Source organism: Sorex fumeus, unplaced genomic scaffold (assembly GCF_029834395.1).
Source record: "Sorex fumeus unplaced genomic scaffold, SorFum_2.1 ptg000129l, whole genome shotgun sequence".
Taxonomy (NCBI): Eukaryota; Metazoa; Chordata; class Mammalia; order Eulipotyphla; family Soricidae; genus Sorex; species Sorex fumeus.
The window spans coordinates 15,516,843-15,540,565 of record NW_026606186.1 but is presented as its reverse complement, the minus strand read 5'-3'; the positions used below and the strand labels follow the sequence as shown (position 1 = coordinate 15,540,565).

The 23,723-nt window shown below is 44.1% G+C and overlaps 1 protein-coding gene across 1 annotated transcript in view; it reads left to right on the top strand.

Annotated features, from left to right (window-relative positions):
* The window catches only part of PAPPA (pappalysin 1), a 263,826-nt gene that overhangs the window by 16,903 nt on the left and 223,200 nt on the right, over positions 1–23,723 (top strand). The window contains exon 2 of the mRNA XM_056138647.1: positions 15,513–16,575. Coding sequence (XP_055994622.1) covers positions 15,513–16,575 — 1,063 coding nt within the window. The remainder of the gene's footprint in view (positions 1–15,512; positions 16,576–23,723) is intronic.

Sequence of the window (23,723 nt, the reverse complement as noted above, 5' to 3'; positions counted from 1 at the left end):
TGTTGTATGGTGACAATATTTTTGTCTGCATATTGCAGGAGCAAATGTGCAAATGCGTGAGCCTTAATAATTCCCTTATTCACTAAACTCCCTTAACAGTGCTAATATTTTAGGTCAGCAGAGGAGGGAAATGGGGGGTTCTTGCACTTGGGTCCAGTAAAACCTAAAGAGATCATTGAATCCTGATACACTGTGAGCATGTGAATTTGTGCATGATTTTTTTCCTCAGGAGAAATTCAGAAATTTTTATCTGTTTCTTAAAGGGGTCCCCAAATGACAACTTTAATGCCTAAAAGCAGGGGGCATTCAAGGTCATTTCCTGAAGCCTGTTCCCAGCTCTACAATGGGAATCCTCTCAGAGCTCTGTGAAAATGAGAATGTTGATGTTGAGTTGTCATAGCAGATTGAGGAATTGCACTTTCCTTCATCTGTACCCTTGTCAGAGTCAATAGAATTTGGTACATTTTTTCCCCTTTGAGGAAAAGTTAGTTTATTTCTTAGAAATATAATCTACAACTTTGTTTATTCAAACTCTGGTCTCTTAGTTTCTTTGAGATTTAAAATAGTCAAGTTCACTTCAAATGTGGCCTGAGGTGGTTTTGACCATAATTATTCACTGTGGACTTTACCCATCAATTTATGAACCCAACCATCTGTCTACCCTTACACCCATCTCACCATCTACCACCGTTCTTACTTTCCTTTCTCCCCCCTTCCTCACCCTTTCCCTCCTTCCTCCTTCTTCCATTCCACTCATCACTCCATCCTTTTATCTCTCCTACCTTCCTTTAGTCAAAGCCCTCATCTCTATTTCCTTTCTCCTATGCATCTAATATTTTACAAATCAGGCTAGGGCAAAGGTTAGGGTGTTCTGGTTCTTGTTTTTGCTTTTGGTGCTACACCAGTAGTGCTCAGGGCTTACTCTTGGCTCTGTAATCAGGGCTGGGGGACCACCTGGGATGCCAGAAATTAAACCTCAGTGAAACACATGCAAAGCAAGTACCTTGCCTGCTGTACTGTTGTCTAGCTCCTCAGTTCTTATTCTTATGCTGCTATGAACCCTTGAAAAGGTTCTCTGAGGCACTTCCACCTACTCCTTAATTTCTTAGAGTACCATTTGAAAACCCTACTCCAGAAACTGAAGACTATTTTGCAATAATAATGTGCTCCTATATAACTCTGTAATTATGAAAATATTAATGGGGGGACTCTAGTGCCAGGTCTAGAAACCCGGTGGTCTCTTTATTGACACTAATATTTTAGATCAATAATAGCTTCCCTACACTTAGGTCAACTGGCAGTTGAAATTAATTGAAAATATAAAATAGGGTCAAGACTGTTCAGGATATGAGAAGGGGCAGTCTGCAAAAAGGGGCAAAGACTAGCACTGCCAGAGATTTAGCTTCTGAAGCTCTTTGCCACCCCCTATCCCACCCTCCAGTGCCCTTTGGGAGTGATTCTAAGCATTCATGTTCATCTGAACTCCTGGATGCGTGATGTAGCAGGAAGCCCTCATGGCATGGGGTTGTTTCAATTTCTGAAGCATTTTCGACATGTACCTATCATATTCCCACTCGCCTTGTAAAACAAGCATTTTCATTTAATACAGAGAGGTCTTTGTATTCTCAACAACAAACACATGGCCGAAGACTGGCGGATACAACCTGCCTTTTTCTCTGGTGTTCCCTCCCACCCCTCTCTGTCTGCCTTTATAAAGTCCAGTGTCAGCAGAAATATCTGTTTACAAACAAGGACTCCAAGAGAACTGTATCAGTAGCTCAAGCAAACGTCTAAACATGCTTCCAACTCGGTCTTTGGAATCTCTGTGGAGAGTGTGGATCTCTGGCCACAGCTTTCTTAGAAGGCTTCCTGCCTTTCCATCTTTCCATCTGTCTTCATGTCTGACTTGTTCTGTCTCCTTCCATTTATTCATTAAAACCACGAGAAGCCTGCACTGGAGAGGCTGTCGGATGCTGACTTGGGTCTTGTGGATATCTGGGAAACAGAGCCCAGACAAGGAGTTGCTAACAAAAACAACATTTAAACACATCCCGCCTTGCAGTGTCATCTGAAGAAGAGACTCACTGAAAAAGGATTACTAATTGAGTGGATATGATAGTCACATAATGGTCAGGTAGTAGGTTATTTCTCCTGGATTATCAGAAGGAGCTCTTATCCTTCTCACAAGAATCTGAGTCTACTGTAGCGTCCTATTACCTGCACACAGTAATGACAATAACTAACATAATTTATACCTAGTACTGTGCATAAGATATGTGCCAGACACTGTTCAGAGTACTTCGCATGAACTCTTTAATCTTCACAATGATTCGTGAAAAAGATAATATTATAACTCTAGGTTTCCACATAAAAGAAAGGAGAAACAGGAAGGCTAAGTGACTTGCCCAAGTCACATAGCAAACACAGGAAAGAGTAGGTCTCCATGTTCTGACCACTCCCCCCATAAATATATAAACCCCTCTAAACCAGAGCTGAATCCTATAATTTCACATATAACTTTCTCCCCAAACATAGTTTTGTATCATAGTTTTTCTGAATTCCTTATGCCAGGTTTCTTCACCTTGAAATTTATGACATTTGGAAGGGATTAAACTTTGAAGTGGCAGTTTGTTTAGTACTCTGTAGAGTGTCCAGCCACCTTCCTGACCACTATACACTAGATGCGAGTTGTCAACCCTCTTTCCCTGCTGATACGCTCAGAAGTGTTTTCAAAGGTGTTTTCAAATGTTCCCTGGAGTGTGGGTGGGGGGCAGTTAAACCTCCACTGTTGAGAATCATTATTGTATATGTATTCTTCTGATTAAACAGAATTATCTGGTGTTCCTAGAACACATATTCCCACTGCTGTGCTTTTTCACATTTGATTTCCCCCTTGACCTTGCAGTGTCCTTGGCCTCTTACCCATCAGTCTTGATTCCAGAATCTTTCAGTTCTACAACCTCTTTCACAGCCAAAGAGGAAATACTAGCCTGTCTGGGTGACTTATCTGCTTGTTTTTATGCTTTTTGTTGGGGGAGAAAAAAAAAGGTCATCACTTGCAAACTTTCCATTTAAAATCCCCCAAAGATTCCACAGAAGTATTGAGTTAAAAGCTTGATTCATTTCATGCATTCAACAATTACTTATCGGGTCAACCATGTGTCAGGTCCCAAGCTAAGCTCTGAAAGTATGAAGTCAAAGAAGATAAAAATACCTGCCCCACAAGAGTTTATGTGATAGATAATCAGCTGGAAATGATCCTAGAGATCAACTCTCCTGAGAGTCAAGTAGATGGAGAAACCAAGTCCCCGAAGGTAGATGATATTTGACTAACACCAACTAATGGCCAATTCTTGAGCTAAGCTAGATCATCCTCCATCTAGTAGAATAAAATTTAAATCCAGAGCCCAAGGAACATCTAAACTCTATTTATCCAGCTAGAGCCTTAAAGAGAATCTCTAAGTTGATTCCTAATTTATGATTGTCAGGGTGGGGGAATGTGCCTCAACATTAAAGCAATTGCCTTACATGTATAAGGTCCTGGGTTTGATTCCTAGGCATCACATACACATACATGATTGTCTAGCAGATCTTAAAACAATCAAAAGAAAGTATCTGAAAAGTCTATAATCTTCCCTAGTCAACGTTTTACTTATAATTCACATTTTTGTTAATAATTCTTAATGATAAGTGACTTCAAATAACCAGTGAGCACTGGACAGAGAGTCATAAGACATTAACAAATGATCATTTCAGCTCGTGACCTTATTAGTAAGAATACCACGAAATCCCTGACTAATGATTTTTGTTTTCTATGGACTTTCCAATTCAAAAACACCCAACTTTCCTTATTGTTAAGGGGTAAACTTCTAATCTCTTGGCATGCCATTCAGAGACCTTATCAATGCAGTCACAGACAGTCCTGGATTCTTCTCTATTGCTCTGTGCATACTTAGTTTCATCAAATGCACACCCCTTCCCAGACATGTATATCCCCAGAAGGTGTCCCCAGATTTACCTTTCTGTGACTGTTCAGCTCTTCTCCAAATCTAATGCCCCACCTTGTGCTGGAAGCTCCTTATCCAGACTTTTCTCATCTAATTTCTTTTCCTTGTTCCAGTCTCAGCACATGTGTCATTCATTCAGTAAAACTTCTGAGTCTTCTAACCAGATCCAAATGTTCCTTCTGCTAAGTTTAGTTTGCTCTTACAAACTCTTCTAGAACTTGTCCTATCATTTCTTATTTATTTATAATCAAAAACTACTCCATCTCCTCATCTATCAGTTGTCTGTCCTTTATAGGATCACGTCACATGGAAGTTTGATTGCTTGGTTTGAGTTCCAATTTTGTGACTTGCCCGCAAGTTAATTTAAAGTGTCATGGGTGTTATTATGATTTTATTTTATAATTTTATTTGAGGCATTTTTGTTTAAAGTACTGTTAATCATAGGGGTTTTGATCAGAGTGATAGGATAGTGGGTTGGAGGTTTGCGTTGCATGCAGACAACCTAGGTTTGATCCTTGGCATCCAATATGGGTCCCACAAGCCCACCATGAGTGATCTCTACGCACAGAACAAGAAGTATGCCCTGATCACCATCAGGTACGGCCCTAAAACAAAACAACAAAAAACAAAAAACAATGATAGTGCTTCATGTATACAACATTCAACACCACACCCTCCAGAGTGTCTACTTCCCCCCACGATTACCTCAGTGCTTCCTCACACCCCCAACCCCCAGCTCCTTCACTTCCTGTTCTCCAACAGAGGTGAACTCAGTTCTGTAGACCAGTTTTTATTTTCTGTTGCTCTGGCCATATGTTGTTCACTTAATGCGTTTCTTTACATCCCACATATGAGAGCAATTATTCTGTATCTGTCCCTCTCCTCACTAACCATTCAGCCTGATACTTTCTGGATCCATCCATATGCTTATTGACTGCAAGTTACTTAGGTTTTGACAACTCATTTGGGCTTCTTGGAGTCTCAGTTTTCCTCCAGCAAAGGATAAGAGTACAACCTCTCTGCATGCAGCAGTGTGATAATGAAAGGAGAAAATCCATGTGAAATGCTTAGCCTCATGCCTGGCATTGAGAAAATGCTCTCTCTGGGCAAAAAAGATTGGAAGTAATTCCATTCCCATGAAGAGGGAATCTGATTATCTGTCTCTTCATTATTATAGTTTCTTTTTTGCCTACTTTCTTTTGAAAAAGCTCACCCCGGGCTGTGTGGGCCAGGATGAGGTGATGGCAGCTTGCCCAATTTTGTTTCCAGACCTTAGCTCACTCTGTCCAAGGCGTGCTCTTCTGTAATTGGTTGTGGGCCTAAGTCAATGATGAGCTTTGAATCCTTTGGCTCATCTATATGGGAACCTTCCCATTGCCTATCAACTGCTAGGATTGGCTATAGGTGCTCAATACCCCATCCCTGTGCTGTTTTGTAGATGAGAATTTTCAGTTCAGATATGGAGCCAAGGTTAGCTCACACATTTGGTGCAGTCTCTTGAAATCCATAGTCTTATTTAGGTGATCCATAAAAAATGGCTTTGTTTCTTTTGAAATCAGAAGAAAATGTTAATATAATTTTTGTAACAATAATGAATAGAGCCTCCTGATTGTATTTGTCATTATGCTAATGAAATCATAATATATAATTATATACATTTCTAGAAGGAGATAAAGGTGTCCTGGTCCATGAGAATCAGGATGTACCAATCCTGAATGAAAAAAAAAATTGCTTTACTATATGTTTCTTTATATTCAACACAGGAAAGATACCATTATATATTTTGAGATATAGTAATAAAATTTAAAAATGCCCAAATTCACCTGAAGCTCAGTTCTATAGAACTGAGCTACCATTGGCTGGGGACTAGGGGCAAGGGGTTGGGAGTGGCGGGAGGAGCGGGGAGGATGAACAGGGTGATGGGGGTACAGATGGTGGAGGGAAGTGGGGGAAGGTATAGTATTGGAACATTGTAATCATGAAATCTTACTGTTAGCAGCATTGTAAATCACAATGCCTAAAACTTAAAAAAATAAAATAAATATCTATATCCAAAGGTGCAGGGGTGGGAGAAAAGGAACTTGCCCAAGATGGACATTATATTGGTGGTAAATGTTCATTTCTTGCTATCTCCAATTTAGAAATATTTATTTCATTGGGCACCTCTCTTTCCACTGATGAGAAAAGGGAGCTGGGGAAGGTGTGATTGTGATCACAAAGGGAACTGTGATCCCCATGCACAGTTACATCCCAACGTGACGAAGTAGTGCTTTCCTGGTCCCTTGTTACTCATTTTAGTATTTTACACAACTGAAGCAAGTGGCCAAGGTGGCCAGACGCCGTTTGTAAATATGGAGAGCTCCCCTCAGCATGCCTGGGCCTTGAAAGCTTTCTGAAAAGTGGTACCCTTATCTCTGAGATTGGTGAGGTAGCAGGGAGAACATGTAGGACCTTAAGTCATCAGAATAACCTGGAGCACACTGTCAGCTCCGGGACAGCTCCATCATCAGCTCCTCTCCCTTGGGTCCTGGTTGTGCCTTGGTGACTCTAAAGATGAACAGAATGAATTATTCTATTCCATCTTCTCTTCTTCCTGCTGCTTCTTAGATTTCCTCCTCTTCTTCTTTCCCTCTTCCTCCTCCCCTGCTCCTCCTTCTCTTCTTTCTGCCCCTTCCCTGCTTCCTCTTCCTTGTCTTCATCCTCCTCTTCTCCCTTCTCTTCTAATTCCTCCTCCTCCTCTGTTTTTCCTTCCCCTCCTCATCTCCTTATTTTTCTGTCTTCCTTTTTCATCCCTTTTTCCTCTTCTTTCTCTTCTTCCTTTTTATGCTTTTCTTCCTTTTTTCCTTCTGTTCTTCCTCTTTTGCTCCTTTCTCTTCCACATCTTTTTTCTTTGTCTTATACTTCCCTTCCTTTCACTTTCCTATTTTTGAGTTGATATGTACCAATTTCTTAAACAACATGTGATAAGATCAACAAAAATCTCTTTTAAAGAATGATGTCAGAAAGTATGCAATGTAATAGAACAGTAAAGGGAAAATAGATAAATGATCTCAGGTCTCTGGAAGAAGACATATATTTATTAATATCAATTGGAGTTTCACTGTCATTTCTCATTATACTATAAATGTTTGTATTCTTTTACAAAGTTTTAAAATGATACTTGTGTTTAAAGACAATTAATTAGTTTACTGTTTATAGTTGAGAAAACACTTAGTTGAAATCTCAGTATATCAAACTCCCTAGTACACATGCTAACATTTTTTATGTTGTCAATATCAATATTCTAGATTCTGGTACCTCCATTGTCCTATTAATTTTTCCTATACCTGACTCAGGTAGATAGTATCATTCCCATTATATAGGCGAGAAAACTAACAATAAGAGAATCATTGCAACATTCCTAATTCACATAGTAAATGACAGAGCCAACGTTTGAATACAAATTATTGGCATATTCTAAGACTCTAACCTTGCTGTGTCTGCAGAGCCTGCTCACCTAGGAGGCAGGATGGAGAGTCAAAAGGCAGAGGGAAACTCAGATGCACTTTGAGCTCTCAAGAGAGCATTTTGCCATTCCAAAGACATGTCTAAAACTTAATACTAATAAAGCTCGTGCATGGGTTTTAGGAACCCATCAGCACACTCCAGTCAGCCTGGCCTTACATCTGGATAACTTTAAATAGTTTACAACAAAATGAATGTACATTTAGCTCCTTTTTCAAAAGCAATCTGAGAAGTCTTCAGGGTAAAACTTTTAATCCTTGGAAGGCATATGGGGAATGAACTTATCTAAGGTCACACTGCCAAGGGGAAAAAAAAAGGTAAGCAGATCATGTGGTACAGAAATTTTCAGGTGATAATTCTCAGCATGGAAAAAATGAGGGATGGTGCCTGGATGCTTTTTTAATGTCTCATATGATTGCAAAGGGAAATCTGGCCCCTACATCTACTTGCATGGCCAGCATAAAGGTGACACCTTAGCAATTTGACCTTGAAAGTATCCCCAAAGAGTCAGTCTCAGTGTAGTTGTCTCTTTTTCCTCCAGGTGACAGAGCTGTCCAGGATGTGGGAAAGTTTGGTATAAGCATCCAGTTAGGCATGTTTTATTTGAAACCAAAGAGCTCTGGAGGGATGATGCTGCCAGAGAGCAGCCCCTCAGGTACCCAGTTCTTTGACCCCCCAGCCTTCCTCTAAATGCTTTGGTGTGCAGGGTCGTTTTGGTCCTCCTCCTGCCTGAACCCAGTGCGAGACCATGGGTCCACTTAACCCAAATCTGTCTGTTTTAATCACTCTCCTCAGGACAGATAAAAGCTTTCCATAGGATTGCTCTCTCAAGCATTCCTCTTTGGCTTTGATACTGGCCATTAAATCATGGGAGAGAAAACAAAACAAAACAAAACAAAACAAAAAGGATCAGCTTCAACCTTTAGCTTTTCATTCTTTTGGCCTCCTGAAAGAAACCAGATTGTTGACCTAAATTCCCCCTTTCATCCCCGCATCCTCTCACCTCTGCTTCTCTTCCCCTGCCAGATGTCCCACAGCTCATGCACATCCTTAAATCTAAGGCTCTGAACCTGCCTTCCTTTCTCTCCCCCTGCCAACACCCCCTCCCCCACACTCCATGCCCTTACACCACCCACCATGGGACTCATGACTGGATGGTCTGGAGGAACAGGCATCTCAGCATCACCTAGAGTGGAGAATGGAGGGCCTCTGTGGCCATGTGGTGTCAGTGATCTCCTATTTCATCCAGTAGAGAAGGTGAAGAAACACATAGAGAGGAGGAACTTGATCAGGGGGCCACAGCAAATGTAGTAAAGAGACTCGAGAATCTTGATCTTGGGCTCGGAGGAATAGCAATAGAGGAACAACCTCCTGGAGAGGCTCTTTGGTTTTTGAGGCTGATGTGGGGGCCTCATTCTCAAGCATCCTTGGAGGAGAGCTCACTGTCCCTTAGTTTCCTTCCCCATCAAAGGAATCAGAGTAGAGCCCATTTCACTGGGTCATTGTGATGTGTGCCTCCAAAGTGGGCCTGTCTGTGCTTTGCAGAAAGGCTCTCCCAGGCACATTTGTCATTATCATCATTATTTGGAAATGTTATCTTGACACAGGCAGAAACAACCTGAGTAGAGTGTTCTCTCCTCCCACTTCCACTCTCCCAATGAGGAAAAAACAAATAACAATATGGACTTGATTAAAATGGTCCTCCTTAGTTAATTCTTCTGCCTCCACAGGGAGGAAAGTCAAATGTTTTCAAAACTGAGTTTGTGGGAGGGATTTGTTTTTTTGTTTTTGTTTTTGTTTTTGGAGCCCACCCAGTGATGCTCAGGGCTTACTTCTGGCTCCGCGCTGAGGAATTACTTCTGGGAGTGCTGGAGTGCTGGGGCCATCTAGGATGCTGGGTATCGAACTCAGGTCAGACACATGCAAAGCAAGTGTCCTACCCACTGTACTGTCTCTCTAGCCCCAAAGCTGAGTTTGTATTTAGTTAAAACATCCTCAGGAGTATAGAGGAACCTCAAAGGATGGTCCCTTTAAATTGTGGGGGACTTGTAGATAACCATTTGGGGGAAGGGGACTCTCCCTAGCAGTTTAGAAGCTCAGGGACCATTCCTGGGACTGCTTAGCCAGGTTACCCCTGCTTAAGGGTTATCAGGAGCTATACCCAGCAGTGCTCAGAGGGGTTACCTGAGAGGGCAGGATGTGGAGTCTCTAACTTGAAAACATGTGCTCCTCTCCATTTAGCAATCACCCTAACCCCCCTCCCACCTGAAGCTACTACCTTACCCCTTTGTCTTCACATGGTTTTCCATCTCTGTGTCTTTGTTGTGAGTTCTTATTCTTAGGACACCAACCACACTGACCCACCCCCTAAAAGTTCCATCTTAATTTGGTTACCCCTGTAAAAAGTCCTGTCCAAATATAATCACATCCTGTGCTCCTTGAGGTTAGGATTTCAGTTTCTACATTTGGGAATGGAGTGGAGGGCACCGTGCAATCCCTGATAGATGCAAAAGGACATCAGAGGCAGCCATGAAGGGAGACATCAACTTTCAAGAAAGAGAACATGGCACAATAGCCTATGAAAAGTTTGGAACAAATCTAGGTCCCAGCATAATAGCACTGTAGCACTGTCCTCCATTGTTCATTGAGTTGCTTGAGCGGGCCCAGTAATGTCTCCATTGTGAGACTTGTTGTTACTGTGTTTGGCATATCAAATAAGTCACAGGGAGCTTGCCAGGCTTTGCCGTGCAGGCGAGATACTCTCGGTAGCTTGCTGGGCTCTCCAAGAGGGGCGGAGGAATTGAACCCGGCTCAGTTGGGCCGGCCGCGCGCAAGTTAGATGCCCTACCGCTGTGCTCCAGCCCTCCCAGCATAATAGGAGGCTGAAAATTGGAGCCCAGATGTTGAAGGACAAGCTCCAGAAGTCATTATGAACTCCAGAGAGACCGTCATTATGAACTCTTGGGTCCCAGCAACAAGAGACATGCTAGAGAGGGCAGACAAAGGGCCAGTAATAAAATTCCTTGACTTTTAGCTAAGTGTTAGTGCTTAGATGAAAAAAAATAGGGAGAGCAGCCTCCTGACGTCCAGTCCCCTTCTACTGCTTATGTTACTGTGTTAGGACTTATAGAACTATTTATGGAGAGGGGCCATACCTTCAAAGAACCCAGTCATGTAGAGTCACTGGGACTTAAAACAATGATATGTTTAAGACAGGGGCCTGGGAGTACTTGATGGATTCTTTCCTTTTCTCTGAAGAGGAGGTGATATTGCCAGTGTTGTGGTGCTGATTAAGTGAGAGAATCAACATGCTCTAGAAAGAACTTAGTTCTTGAGAGAGAATAACATGCTCTTTTGTTAAAAAAAAGTTGAATCATCATGAGAGAGACCCTTACAAAGCTGTTTATGGTTGGATTTCAGTTATACAGTATTCCAATACTCCTCCCTCCACCAGTGTACATTTCCCAGGACCATGTCCCCAGTTTCCCTCCCACCCCCCTCGATGTGGGCCAGGCTGTCTCTGTGTAGCTGCCCAGAATGACTGATAAGTTACAGGGCCGTGAATGGGCTCTTCTGCGTGATCTTGAGGCAGGCTTGGGACAATTAGGCATAAAGTGTATGCACAATGGCCTTTGGTGTTCACTGTGATCAACCTCTGGTACCACACAGATGGTGCCACTGGACTCCAGACTCAAAGAGACCCTCTGGGTTTGTTTCACTGTGTCTGTATCTTCTTGGAGAATGGCAAAGAGGCACCAGGTAGAGGTGAGAGTAGGGGTGTGCCGTTGCCCTTCCCCCATATCCTTCAGAAGAGTACTGGTGCATGTCCTGGATGGAGATGCACATAGGAGAGGGGACAAACACAAGAACTGGGAATGACTCAAACATCCCACTCAACTCAGCATGTCCTTTTGGGCCTGTCCTACTTCCATGGAACTGTTCTAACAGAGACTGCATGAGTACTAACACTGTAGAGGGTCATTTCATCTGTCCATCTCTACAGAGGACACAGAGATAGCAAGTGTATGTGTGTGTGTGTGTGTGTGTGTGTGTGTGTGTGAGAGAGAGAAAGAGAGAGAGAGGTGGGGGGGGGGGAGGAGAGTGTATTTTAGGCTGATGGGACAGCAATGCCTTCCTTTGCACCCCCTGACAACCTTCTCTACCTCCCTGGAATGTTAGACTATGGTTTAAGCTATTTTCATACAGAAATTAATATGCCTTCACCCTTTTGCTGCCCACTTCCTCCAGTCCCTATTGAAGCTCAAACCCTTTGCCACAGACACTCCAGGTCCACATTTCCCTGTAAACTTCTGAGCCTCTGCTTCTAGATTCTCATTTCCCTTCATGTATTTGCTCTTGGTTCCACTGAAAACCCTCTTTGCCCCTTCTCTGCTTTCTGGGTTTAGTGACCTCCTAGTGGCCTGTGCCAAAGGGTAGAGTCAGGCCTTTCTGACACTGAAAAATAAACTCTTGCTCCTTCCCTCTTCGAAGTCTCTCAAATGCACAGAGGTGGCCTGAGCTCCATCCTGAGCCCCTGGAAGGTTCTGAACTGAGGGCGCCCTACAGATGTGTAAACATCTTACCTTGCTCTGCAGGCTAGACACTTTCCAAAGGCAACAGGAAAACCAGGGAAGAAAAGAGCCCCTGGCAAAATAAAAAACCCACCAGAAAGAGAGAAAGTGAGGGGAAGAGGATCCTGTTTCAGATGTTAATTTTCTCATGAGAGTTTTCTGTTTGAGGGAAGTGGGGTTAGCCTAGCAGAAAAGAGGAAGGTGAGCTGAGAGGTGAGATGGTACAGGTCAGTGTGTCAGTGTGCACCCTGCCCCCCCCCAACATTACTTGTTTCCGGTTTACATACACAGTGAGAAGCAGCAGCAGATGGATCTGGGGGCAAGTTCTCCCAAATCTGGAGTCTGAGCTTGAACTTTGGAGAAGTCATTGGTGAACATTTTTTTGTTTTTGTTTTTGTTTGTTTGTTTGTTTGCCACACTGTTCTTGAGGCTCACTCCTGGCTCTGTACTCAGGGATCATTCCTGTAGGGTTTGTGGGTCTATGTCGGGTACCTGGGGGTCGAACTCAGATTGGTTGCATACAGAGCAAAAACGCTACCTACTGTACTATCACTCCGGCTGCTGAGTTTTGAACAATTTCTGAATAACAGCTATGCCAAAGTAGCCTCATGATTTCAAAGTCAGTTTGGTAGTGGATTTTGGGAGCACTTCTACTTTATTTGAACCTCCTCCTCCTAACTACCATTGTCAGGCAAGACATCTGCAGGTTACTCTCTCTGTCCTTTCTGAGTTTTGTTTCCATTTACTTTTAATGACTGTTCACTCTCCAGTTATCTCCAGTATCTCAAAAATTTACATCTCTGTGGATAATCCCTATATGCCAAGGATATATCTAAGGTTTTTGTAAAGAGAGGCGCAGATGAAGGGATTACAATAGGTAGAATTGATGTGTGTTTGTCTCCAATGTATGAGTGCTTACTTGCTGTCATCAGGAATCAGAGCTCTAGTGCAATGGAAAGGCGTTTGCCTTGCATGCAGTTGACTCAAGTTAGATCCTCAGAACCCCATAATGTTCCCTGCGCAGCACCAGGAGTGATCCCTGAGCTTAGAGTCAGGAGTGATCAGTGAGCACTCTGAGGTGTCCCACTTGCACTCCCGCCCTCAAGAAATATCGCTATCATCAGAATTTAAAGCAGATTTTTCCATAGATCCTGTTCTTCCTACTCCAGTAAGCAGGCACTTTCAGTAAGAAGTCTGCTTCTGTCTATCCTTTAGCCAAAGACATCTATCAGCACCTCTGATTCTGTTCATCCTCCAAATCTCTACCTTTTCTCTTCTCTTCCCTCTTTAGAATCTTCCACATAAGTCTTTCTTGAGGTACTTACCAAGTACTGGCCCAGGCAGGTGTAGTATAAGGTGCTGGGGCAGGAGACCCTTAGTGTAGGAATCATCACCCCAGGAAACAAACTTTCTGGGAATGACTCCAAAACCAGAAAACAAGTTTCTTAAAAACCAAAGAGTTTAGGGAAGAGAATGAGCAGCACTCACATGGGCTGTCAAGGAGAATTTCTTAGAAAAGCTCATTTCTATTTCAATTGAGAAAGAAACCTGGAATCAGAAGGCAGCAGGCAAGTCAGGTGCAGGGGAATGTCACTCAGTCCCCATATTTCCCAGATGGAGAACCAAGATCTATAAATGCCCAGAGCACTTGGCCAAGGTTGTACTGCCTAGGAGAGTAGGTTGACTTTGGGGAGACTCTGCCCTATACCTGAAGAGGGAGTAGGAGGTGAGTTGGAGGCGGACTTAGATGCCCAGCCAAAACTGCCATCCATTTATGCGTCAGCTGTGAACAGAGAGATTTATACGAATTCTAAGGCCGAAGTGCCCACAAAGGAGGAACAGCAGCGTGGGCCTCCTCTATTGATTTTGCTGGAAGCTCTCCATGCTCATTTGATGAGTACTAATGGCAGATGCACTGTCAAAGTTATGGTGACCGCAATAATCCTCCAGCTGAACATAGGGGCTATCCTTCTAAATGAGCATCTTTTATTCATTCTCCTCCCACCTGGCCTCATACATCATCTGACACTGAAAATACACTCTTAATTAGAGAGTCCTCTTCCCCATCCAACAGCTTTGTCTGTGCCAAGGACACTGGGTATCTTCCAGAAAGGCTGGGAAATGGGGGTTGGTGAGTAAAAAGATAATTAGAGCCTGAGAGAATCTGTTAAGTGACTTCCTGGGGCTCCCAGATTGAGTCTAGAAAAGTCTGGCTTGGAACTTTCCCAAACACCTAACTAAAATTGGTAGCACCTCCACTATGGTGCAGTTCAAAACTCTGGTGTCATTAATAATGGAGGGAAGGGGTTGCAGAGCACAGTACAGAGGGTCCCAGGATCTGATAGATCTAAGGTCCACCTGTAAAACAGTTAACAATAAACCCATCTCTTTGCTGCCTTTAATTCTATTATTGTCTTATATTAAATGGGAAGCTTAGCATCACTGCCTTGGGGGTGTTTTAAGAATTAATAAATTAATGTATACAGTGACCACTCCATAATACCTAACCTGTGATAGAGACTTGAAAGATTATGCTTATGATTACTAACATGTTTTCTGTGTGAAGAAGTTGCTCACTGAAAAACATGTGCATGCATACTAAAGAAAATCAAGAAAAATTTGGGTTTGGTAAAATTGCCAAAGACTTTTAAAGTTCAACAAAAAACAGGTCTCCGCTCCCTCCCCTGTAAAGTAAAGGGATTGAAAGTAATGGTCTGGAAAAGGCTTTCCAGCACAGATATTAAAGATGTCTATTTTTCTTTGAAAATTAAGATCAGGACTCCTATGAATAATATCTTTATAGCCCTTGACCCTCACTTCTTCTGACCAGCTTTCCTGAAAATCTAGAACACTTACCATTTGATGAGTGCTTATTTCTGGGGTCCAACCAAAATCATGGTGTCTCCAGTAAGGATCAATCTTCTATGTGAGCATCTTTTATGTACCATCAGTGACTATTACCACCTGTATTATTTTACACTTAAAATACCCTCTTGGATCCAGAGTCCTTCTCATCTAACTGCTTTGCAGAAACCCCAAGATTTCTGATGTTAATGATAATGAGTGCTACCATATTGTTTCCTTTTGTTCAAACACCCATATTTCAAACAAAAATATTTCTTGTAATATTCATTCAAACCCAGTAAAGATGAATCACCTTGGATTTAAGTGATGGTTTCACCCTCTCCAAACTCAACTCACTGTCCTCTGGGTCCCATGAGTCCTTGACTTACCCTTGGGTTAGTTAGTCTCAGAAGCACCACTGACAACTGCCAGGACCCCCCATCCCCCAACCTCCCGTCCCAGTGCACGTGCTAAAACCACAGGTCTAAAGAGAGTATTTGGATCTATATTTTATCAGGGAGAAATCACTTATGAGCCACTTCTTGCATCCTTTATTTATTCCTCTTTTTCTTTTGGGGCTACATAGGGCTGTATGACAAGTGTTCTTATACCTCACGTGACCGAGGATGGGTCGTGGGTATTCACACCATCAGTGACCAAGGCAACAGAGACCCACGCTACTTTTTTTCCTTGAAGACTGACCGGGCTCGACAAGTGACCACCATCCATGCCCACCGCAGCTACCTCCCAGGCCAGTGGGTATATCTGGCTGCCACCTACGATGGGCGGCTGATGAAACTCTATGTGAATGGTGCCCAGGTGGCCACCTCTGGAGAGCAGGTGGGTGGCATCTTCAGTCCACTGACCCAGAAGTGTAAAGTACTTATGTTGGGGGGCAGCACTCTGAACCACAACTTCCGGGGTTCCATTGAACGCTTCAGCCTGTGGAAGGTGGCCAGGACTCAGCGGGAGGTACTGCTGGACATGGAAATCCAGGGGCTCCACCCTCCTCTACCTCAGCTCCTTCTCCAGGAGAACTGGGACAATGTGAAGCGTGCCTGGTCCCCCATGAAGGATGGCAACAGCCCACGGGTAGAACCCAGTGGTGTCCACAGCTTCCTGCTGGACACTAATTTGGAGCCCCCTCTGTGTGGGCAGACATTGTGCGACAACCCTGAGGTCATTGCCAGCTACAACCAGCTGCCACGCTTCCGCCGACCCAAGGTGGTGCGCTACCGTGTGGTTAACTTGCATGAGGACGGCGGGGAGAACCCCACGGTGAGCCGCCAGCAGATTGACTTCCAGCACCGGCAGCTGGCCGAGGCCTTCCAGCACTACAACATCTCCTGGGAGCTGGAGGTGCTGGAGGTGAGCAATTCTTCCCTGCGTCGCCGCCTCATCCTGGCCAACTGTGACATTAGCAAGATTGGGGATGAGAACTGTGACCCTGAGTGCAACCATACCTTGACTGGCCATGATGGCGGGGACTGCCGCCACTTCCGCCACCCCCCTTTTGTGAAGAAGCAGCAGAATGGGGTGTGTGACATGGATTGCAACTATGAACGATTCAACTTTGATGGCGGAGAGTGTTGTGATCCCGAGATCACTGATGTCACCAAGACGTGCTTTGATCCCGACTCTCCACACAGGTAAGGCCACAGGCAGCAGATGCCTGGTTAAGGACTGATCATGTGCCCGGCTAGGTAGGCCAGGCCTCTGTGTTCCGGGGGATTCCGGGAATAGCCCAGTTCACATAGCAACCTGGTGAGCAAGGCTAACCTACCTCTCAAGTCATGGTGGGGACCATAAGCAAGATGAGCCTATGGTGGGAACATCGTGTGCCTCCTCAGTATGGGAAGCTCAGAACACTCTCTGCTCAGGAGCTCGGTCTAAGTGGGTGAGACATGAGCTGAGGGCAACATGCTGTCCCACCCAATGTGGTGGAGGTGGGGGAGATCTGTATGGCTCTTAAGTTTTATGAGTTAAGACTAAATAAAGCTTAAAACCTGGTTGCACTTGCCCTGCTCGGAGTACACAGCACTCCGAGTACACACTTGGAGTACACACAGCTCCGTATGGGACAGAGCAATATGGGAGACTCCCATTGAGTTGCAAGTTTTTGTTGGACAGCGTTGGTTAAGCTGAGGTCACAGACCTCAGCTCAGATCCTAGCTCTGCAATTTCCTTGCTCAGAGACCACTTGAAGCTATTTCCTTGTCTGTCAAAAGGGGATTCTAGGGGTACCTACTTGGTCAAGCTGCTCTGAGGGTTTATTGAGAAAGGGCTCTGTTCCTCCTACCCTATTTTTACTGACTTATCATTAGTTTATAATTGTGAGAGTAGAACTTAACACCTCTGGGTATGTATCAAATTTCCTACATTCCCCCTTTAAACTTCTAGTACCACCAGGAAATCGACTCTCTCTAACTGTTCTTCCTACTCACACCCTGTCCTCCAAGTAACCCCCCATAGTTGTAACTGAATCTAGGAATGGAGACTCTCCTGTAGTCTCTTTTTCTGGTGAGATAAAATTATCTATGTCAGTTTAGTTATTACTATAGAGTTAACCTTGAACAGGTTTACTGATACCTGGAATTTCTTATAGGCAGACAATGAAAATGCATGGTATTCATAAAAACAGTACCATAAACATGTTTTTTCTTCTTTTTTGTGATTTTCACTTTTGCAGAGGGGATGGTTCTCAAATAGTGCTCAGGGTGCCTGGAACCCCTCCCAGCTATTCTCAATCAACCAGACAAGTATTTAGTGCTAAGGGCTTATGGCACAGTGCTGTTCTAGCTCTATGGTGCTGTGATTGATTACCCAGGTCACTTGCCTGGAGGATTTTGATTTTGGAGTTGGATGGGGATCCAAGGCTACACCCAACAATGTTCAGGGGACCATGTGGTATTGGGGATCGATTGCTTTTCTGCTAGGACTATCTCTCAGCCCCTTGTGATTTTCTTAATTTCATTTCCTTTCCCCTGTCTACTTTAGGGTAGAGAAATATGTATGTAATACCTATGTAATATACAAAATACTTGTTCATTAACTATGTTATTAGCAATTCTTTCAGTCAGTAGCAGATTCAGAGGACTTTAGTTTGGGGATGTCAGAAGTTACATGTGGATTTTTGACTATGGAGGACCCAAGTGCTCTGAGCCCTTATGCTGTTGACATGGTGCTGGGTTTACAGGGGCATTATCCATAAGACATATCCTGGAGGAAGAAAATAACTTTGCAGCTTGAATATCTCAGGGAAGGTCAAAGTGTCATCTGCTGTCTGAATTGGGGGAGAAAGGAAGGCATTCATGATGGTGAGAACTTGGTCCACTTCTGAGAAGAAGGCAGCATAGGATTCTTCTCTGTCCTCACTCGGAAGTGCCTCCCACAGTCCTTGCTGTCAACTGCCCACTCTAACCAGCTGCCCCAAATGAAAACCCAAAGGTTAACCCAAGGGTGAGCCACATAAGATGGGATCTAGAGGAACACGTTCCTCAGCAGAGAGACAGTCAACATTCGCTTTCCTGTTTTCCCCGGATTCGTGCTGAACTTTTCCATTCTGTTCAGCACGCAGGACCCTGGACTTGCTGATGGCTCCAGTGCATTTGCCGACCTCTGCAGGTTTTCTGCTGACTCTTCTCTTTATGCTGCTCTCAAAAGAGCAAGGGCCTCCCATACACAGACAAAATGCCTCCGTGAAAAGGAATGAGGATGCTGGCAGGAGAATGTCATGCCTGGCAACAAGCCAGCTAGTACGTTAGCTCAGCCTCCTGGCACCAGGCAGGTCCCTGGACTCTCACCTTGGCTCAGAGGTGTGAGCGGTCCATGAGTGAAGAAGCCTTAGTGCATGGCCAGTTCCTTCCAGGTCACCGTGCACTTTCATCTCTGCTCTCATTTGGGCTTTGGTAGAATTTGGCGAGGAAGACAAGACAGGGATTAGCATTTGCATTTGACTGATGGGGAGTCAAATGACTTGACCAAAGTCATGGGTCAGGAAACTCATTCGGCTGAGTCACAAATGCAGGTCTTCTGAGATTAACGTAGTGAATGCTCCACTAAACTAGGCTTCCAGGAGGAAGCCATGGACTCAGGCAGAGTGGACAAGAAGAAGGGCAAGGGGTCATAAATAGCAGGAATCTGTTCACCCATTTGGACATTCATTCATTCATTCATGTGACACATTGTTATTCAGCATCTACCAAATTCCAGGAAAGTGGATACTCTGGGCCCTATTTTACTGAAGGAAATTCAGAAAGAGGAAAAGATTTGCCCAAGGATGCTTATCTAATGAACAGAGACTATTTGAAGTCAACCAGGTCTGTTGACTTCAAAGTTCCCACTGAGGTAGCATTTGGAACAATAAAAAGCAGATAAAGGACAGAGGTAGCAAGTAAGGTAGGGAGAAGCCTGCTGAGAAGCTTTGGATTAGAAACAAGGGTAGCTGGTCTTTGTTGCAGGCCCTGTGCTCTTGTGGAAGGGCCATGAGACTCCAGCCCCCAGATAAAGAAAGCACTGGCAATATCTACCAGCCTCCTCTTTCCTGAGTCATGGGACCATACGCCCAGAACATCAGTGAGTGGCCAGATGCCAGCAGTGTGACCACTTTCAACAAGGCCTGTTAGTTTGCTGACTGGGAAATCTCTGTGTCCTGGGTGAGACCCACAGGCAGGGGGTCATCTCCTGACAGGTCTGGGGTTACTGGGTTCTGGATGAATCAGCTCTGCTTGCTGGAAACAGAGAGAAACCTAGACTAATATACAGAAAAATATTAGGTTTTGACTAATAAATAAAAAAAGGGTGGGAGGATAGTGGAAGAAATTGAGGGAGGCAAGAATAAATGGAGGGAGGGAAGGATAAAGGGAAGTAATGGGGAAGGAAGAGAGGAAGGGAGGGAGGGAGGGAGGGGGAAGGAAGGGAGGAAGAGATGGAGGGAGAGAGAAAGGAGGGAAGGAAGGAAGGAAGGAAGGAAGGAAGGAAGGAAGGAAGGAAGGATCATTAACAGGCAGTGAAAATTAGATTGATATTATTTATTAGGTAATTTTTAATAAAAGATTTGAATTTAATTCTCAGAGAATACTCCCCCCCCCCCCTCTCTCTCTCTCTCCTCATAGAAAAAGAGACAATAAAAACATTTCAATGATGACTTCTCCACTTATGGTACAAGACTATGTTATGTTGTTTTCTCCCTCCTCTGTACATTGTAAGACAAAACTTGTGTAATTTACAGTAAAATGGAATTGTCTTAAAATGAATAAACCCAAGAATGATGAGATTGTCTTAGAATTCTCTAAAAATTCTCAAACGTTTTTAATGTTATCTCTCCACTTCTGTGTTCCTGGTCCATGGATAAGGAGGAGACAGTTGCTACTTGGAGTAGTGTAGTTACTATGAATCTTTCTGGAAAAATCTGTAGCAGTAAAGTAAGATCCCAGTAATGTACCTGGGAACGATGGCACACATCTAAGAAGCATCCTTTCTTTAAACACATTCAAACTCATCCTTTGTCTACCAGACTTGGGCTTCCTACAACCATGTTCTCAGGAATACTTGTGTTACTGGAGAAAATTAGTCACAGCAGAGGGCTGCTGGGGACCCAAGGGCAGGGCTGGAGCAATGGCACAGCAGGTAGGGTATTTACCTTGCACGCAGTCAACCCAGGTTCGATTCCCAGCATCCCATATGGTCCCCTGAGCACCTCCAGGAGTGATTCCTGAGTGCAAAGCCGGGAGTAACACCTGAGCATCACTGGGTGTGACCCAAAAACAAAAACAAAAAAAAGAAAAAGAAAAAAAGGGGGTGGCCCCGGGGCTGGAGTGATAGTATTGTGAGTAGGGCATTTGCCTTGCATGCGGCCGACCCGGGTTCAATCCCTGGCTTTCCATATGGTCCCCCAAGCACTGCCAGGAATAACTCCTAAGTGCAGAATCAGGAGTAACCCCTGAGCATCGCTGGGTGTGACCCCAAAAGAAGAATAAAGGGGTGACCTGGAAACATTCTTAGATGTCCTTGGGTTCAAACCCCCTTCTCTCCTGAGCTAGAACAGCGCCACTTTGTGGTCAAACTGGAGTTGGAACTTTTTTGTTTTTCTTTTTCTTTTTTACTAGAGTGTTTGGACTTTGACCAGCCTCAGGGAGTTGGGAATATTAAGGCTTGTTGATCCCTGCTCATATGCTGTGGTCTGGCTTTCTGATGTTCAGCTAACCACAGATACCAGTCCCTCGCATTCTGTCCTCCCTCTGTTCTTCCCAATGATCCTCCAGAATTTCGGACGATGAAGTACAGAATGAGATTGGAAGAGAGTCAGTATGGTCTGACTTCACTCGGAGTTGAGCTCCCTTGGCAAAGAGTTTTCTGTATGAAGATAAGGACAGCTGATGGAGGCAATGTACAGAGAAGGGAGATTGGGAGTATTAGGGCACCAAGAGGAAGGGCATATGACCATCTGAAGATGTTTGGAAGAGAAAAATCTTCACAAGAACTTGACTGAAGGATTGGTACACAGGCTCTTCAAATCTCCAAAAACCAGACCTGTGGAATACAGGCCTGCTCTATGTTTTCTAATCCATGGCTGGTACAGGGGTGTCAAAATAACAGGAAACAGCGTTGAACTAGGCTACACTTGAGGTCATGCCCAATCAGAATGATCATTCCATAGGAGTGAACCCCCACCACTATCACTTAGGCATAAACAGCTGGCTGTAGCAAGTTGTAGCACTGAGGGAGAAAGTGATCTCAGTGATCCTGGAATGGAACTTAATAGACATTTATTGGTATGTCGCCCCTCCCCACCTCCCTTCAAAATAACCTCTCTGCTCTCAACTGGGAATATTGCAATGAAGTCATTATGAAGAAGCTTTCTTGGTAAGTGAGTCATCTATAGGAGAAAATTCATCTCCTATATATACAGTCATCTATATAGGAGAAAACATATTGGTGGCATTAAAGTCACATCATAGGACAGGAGACGCAAAGAGCATGGCAGATTTGCTAGAGGATGCATGGTTTGGGTGGGTGTCTGGGAACAGGCAACTTACCTGCGATGTTAAGTTATATCCTGTTTGGGTGAGGGACCTGGTGGGAAACAGAAGGCTCCCTGAACAGAACAATCAAATTTCAGGAAGGGCAGTTTTGGAGGTGAGGTTGTTGACAACACTGCTGGCAGGATTTAAGATGGCCAACAAGACTAGGTACCAAAAAAATGGGACTTTTTTCCATTCATGACCTGTAGGGACAAGAGAATGCAAGCAGGTATGAAACCCATAAAAAGTTCAATAGAGAGGGATTGTGGTAGCAGTTTTGACTACAGTCTCCCAGTCTACCTGGCTGGCAGGAAATCAGGAGAATGAGTCTCATATTATCCTTCTCTCCTTCCTCCCAGTTTGTGCAAGTGTTGTGCTGTTCCTGAAGTAGACTGATTCGGAAGTCAAAAGGCCAGCCCAAGAGACCACCAGTGTTCCAGGACCACAGGGTGGAGAGGTGGAGGAGTAGGTGTAAATGAGCAACGTGAATGTGTTCAGAACATAGAAAAAGCCAGTTCATATAGAAGGCCATACAGAAACAAAATAGAGGGTGAGGGTTGGTGGGTAAGTGTTTTCAAGAAAAGTCATCTAGGAGGGAGAAAATCTAGGCAATAGTAGAGTTTATTTTCTCTCATCTGTAATAGTAGACCAAACCCTTCCTCTCTTCTTCCCTCCCTCCTCCCTCCCTCCCTCCCTCCCTCCCTCCCTCCCTCCCTCCATCCCTCCTTCCTTGCTTCCTTCTCTCCCTCCCTCCCTCCATCCCTCCTTCCTTCCTTCTCTCCCTCCCTCCCTCCCTCCCTTCCTTCCTTCCTTCCTTCCTTCCTTCCTTCCTTCCTTCCTTCTCTCCCTCTCTCCTTTCTTCCCTCCCTCCTTTCCTCCCTCCTTTTCTCCCTCCCTCCCTCCCTCCCTCCCTCCCTCCCTCCCTCCCTTCCTTCCTTCCTTCTCTCCCTCTCCTTCCCTCCCTCCCTCCCTCCCTCCTTCCCTCCCTCCTCCCTCCCTTCCTTCTTTTCTTTCCCAGCCATTCCTTTTTCTTTTCTTATTTCAATTTTTAAAAAATCTAGAAGCTGACTTTGTTCCAACCCATTCCTCATCTCTTAGAGCCCACTATCTAGTGTGTAAGACCCACAAGAAACACACCAATGCAATAAGTGCTGTGTTTGAGGGACCCCAGTCGGCCAAGAGAAGCTGTCACTGTGTGAGCAAGAAAAAAAAGGCTTTTTATTTGAACAGTCTGTTTGAAAAAATCCCACATGGACCTTGGCCATTCTCTAGAGTGGTGGAGGTGAGCCAGCAGGCAGAACTCCATCCATCTACAGCCAATAGAGATATCTGCAAACAAGAAGCACTTCACATACCTTTTTATAAATAAAGTAGTAACCTGGTTAGTAATAGAAAGTCCCAGTATTAGGGTGTTGACACTCTGTATACTCTACTGTGAGAAGATACTGTGAAAAACACAACCATTTCCTGTTTGAAGCTCTCAAGCTGCAAGCCCTAGTGATATAGGCAAATTGTACCTTTGTCCATCATGAGTATCTGTATATATAGAGTAGCACATATAGAGATATAGAGAAAACAAACAACAGAAAATGACTTCTTAAATACTGTTGGCTCAGAACATGTTTCCTTTTTTCTTTCCTTCTTTCTCTGGGGGATTGAGAAGTTTGGGGCCATACCTGGCAGCATTCTGGGAACTATTCCTAGGTTTCTACAGTTGAAGTATTTTTTTTTAATTTATTTTTATTTTTGAGTCACCATGAGATACAGAGTTACAA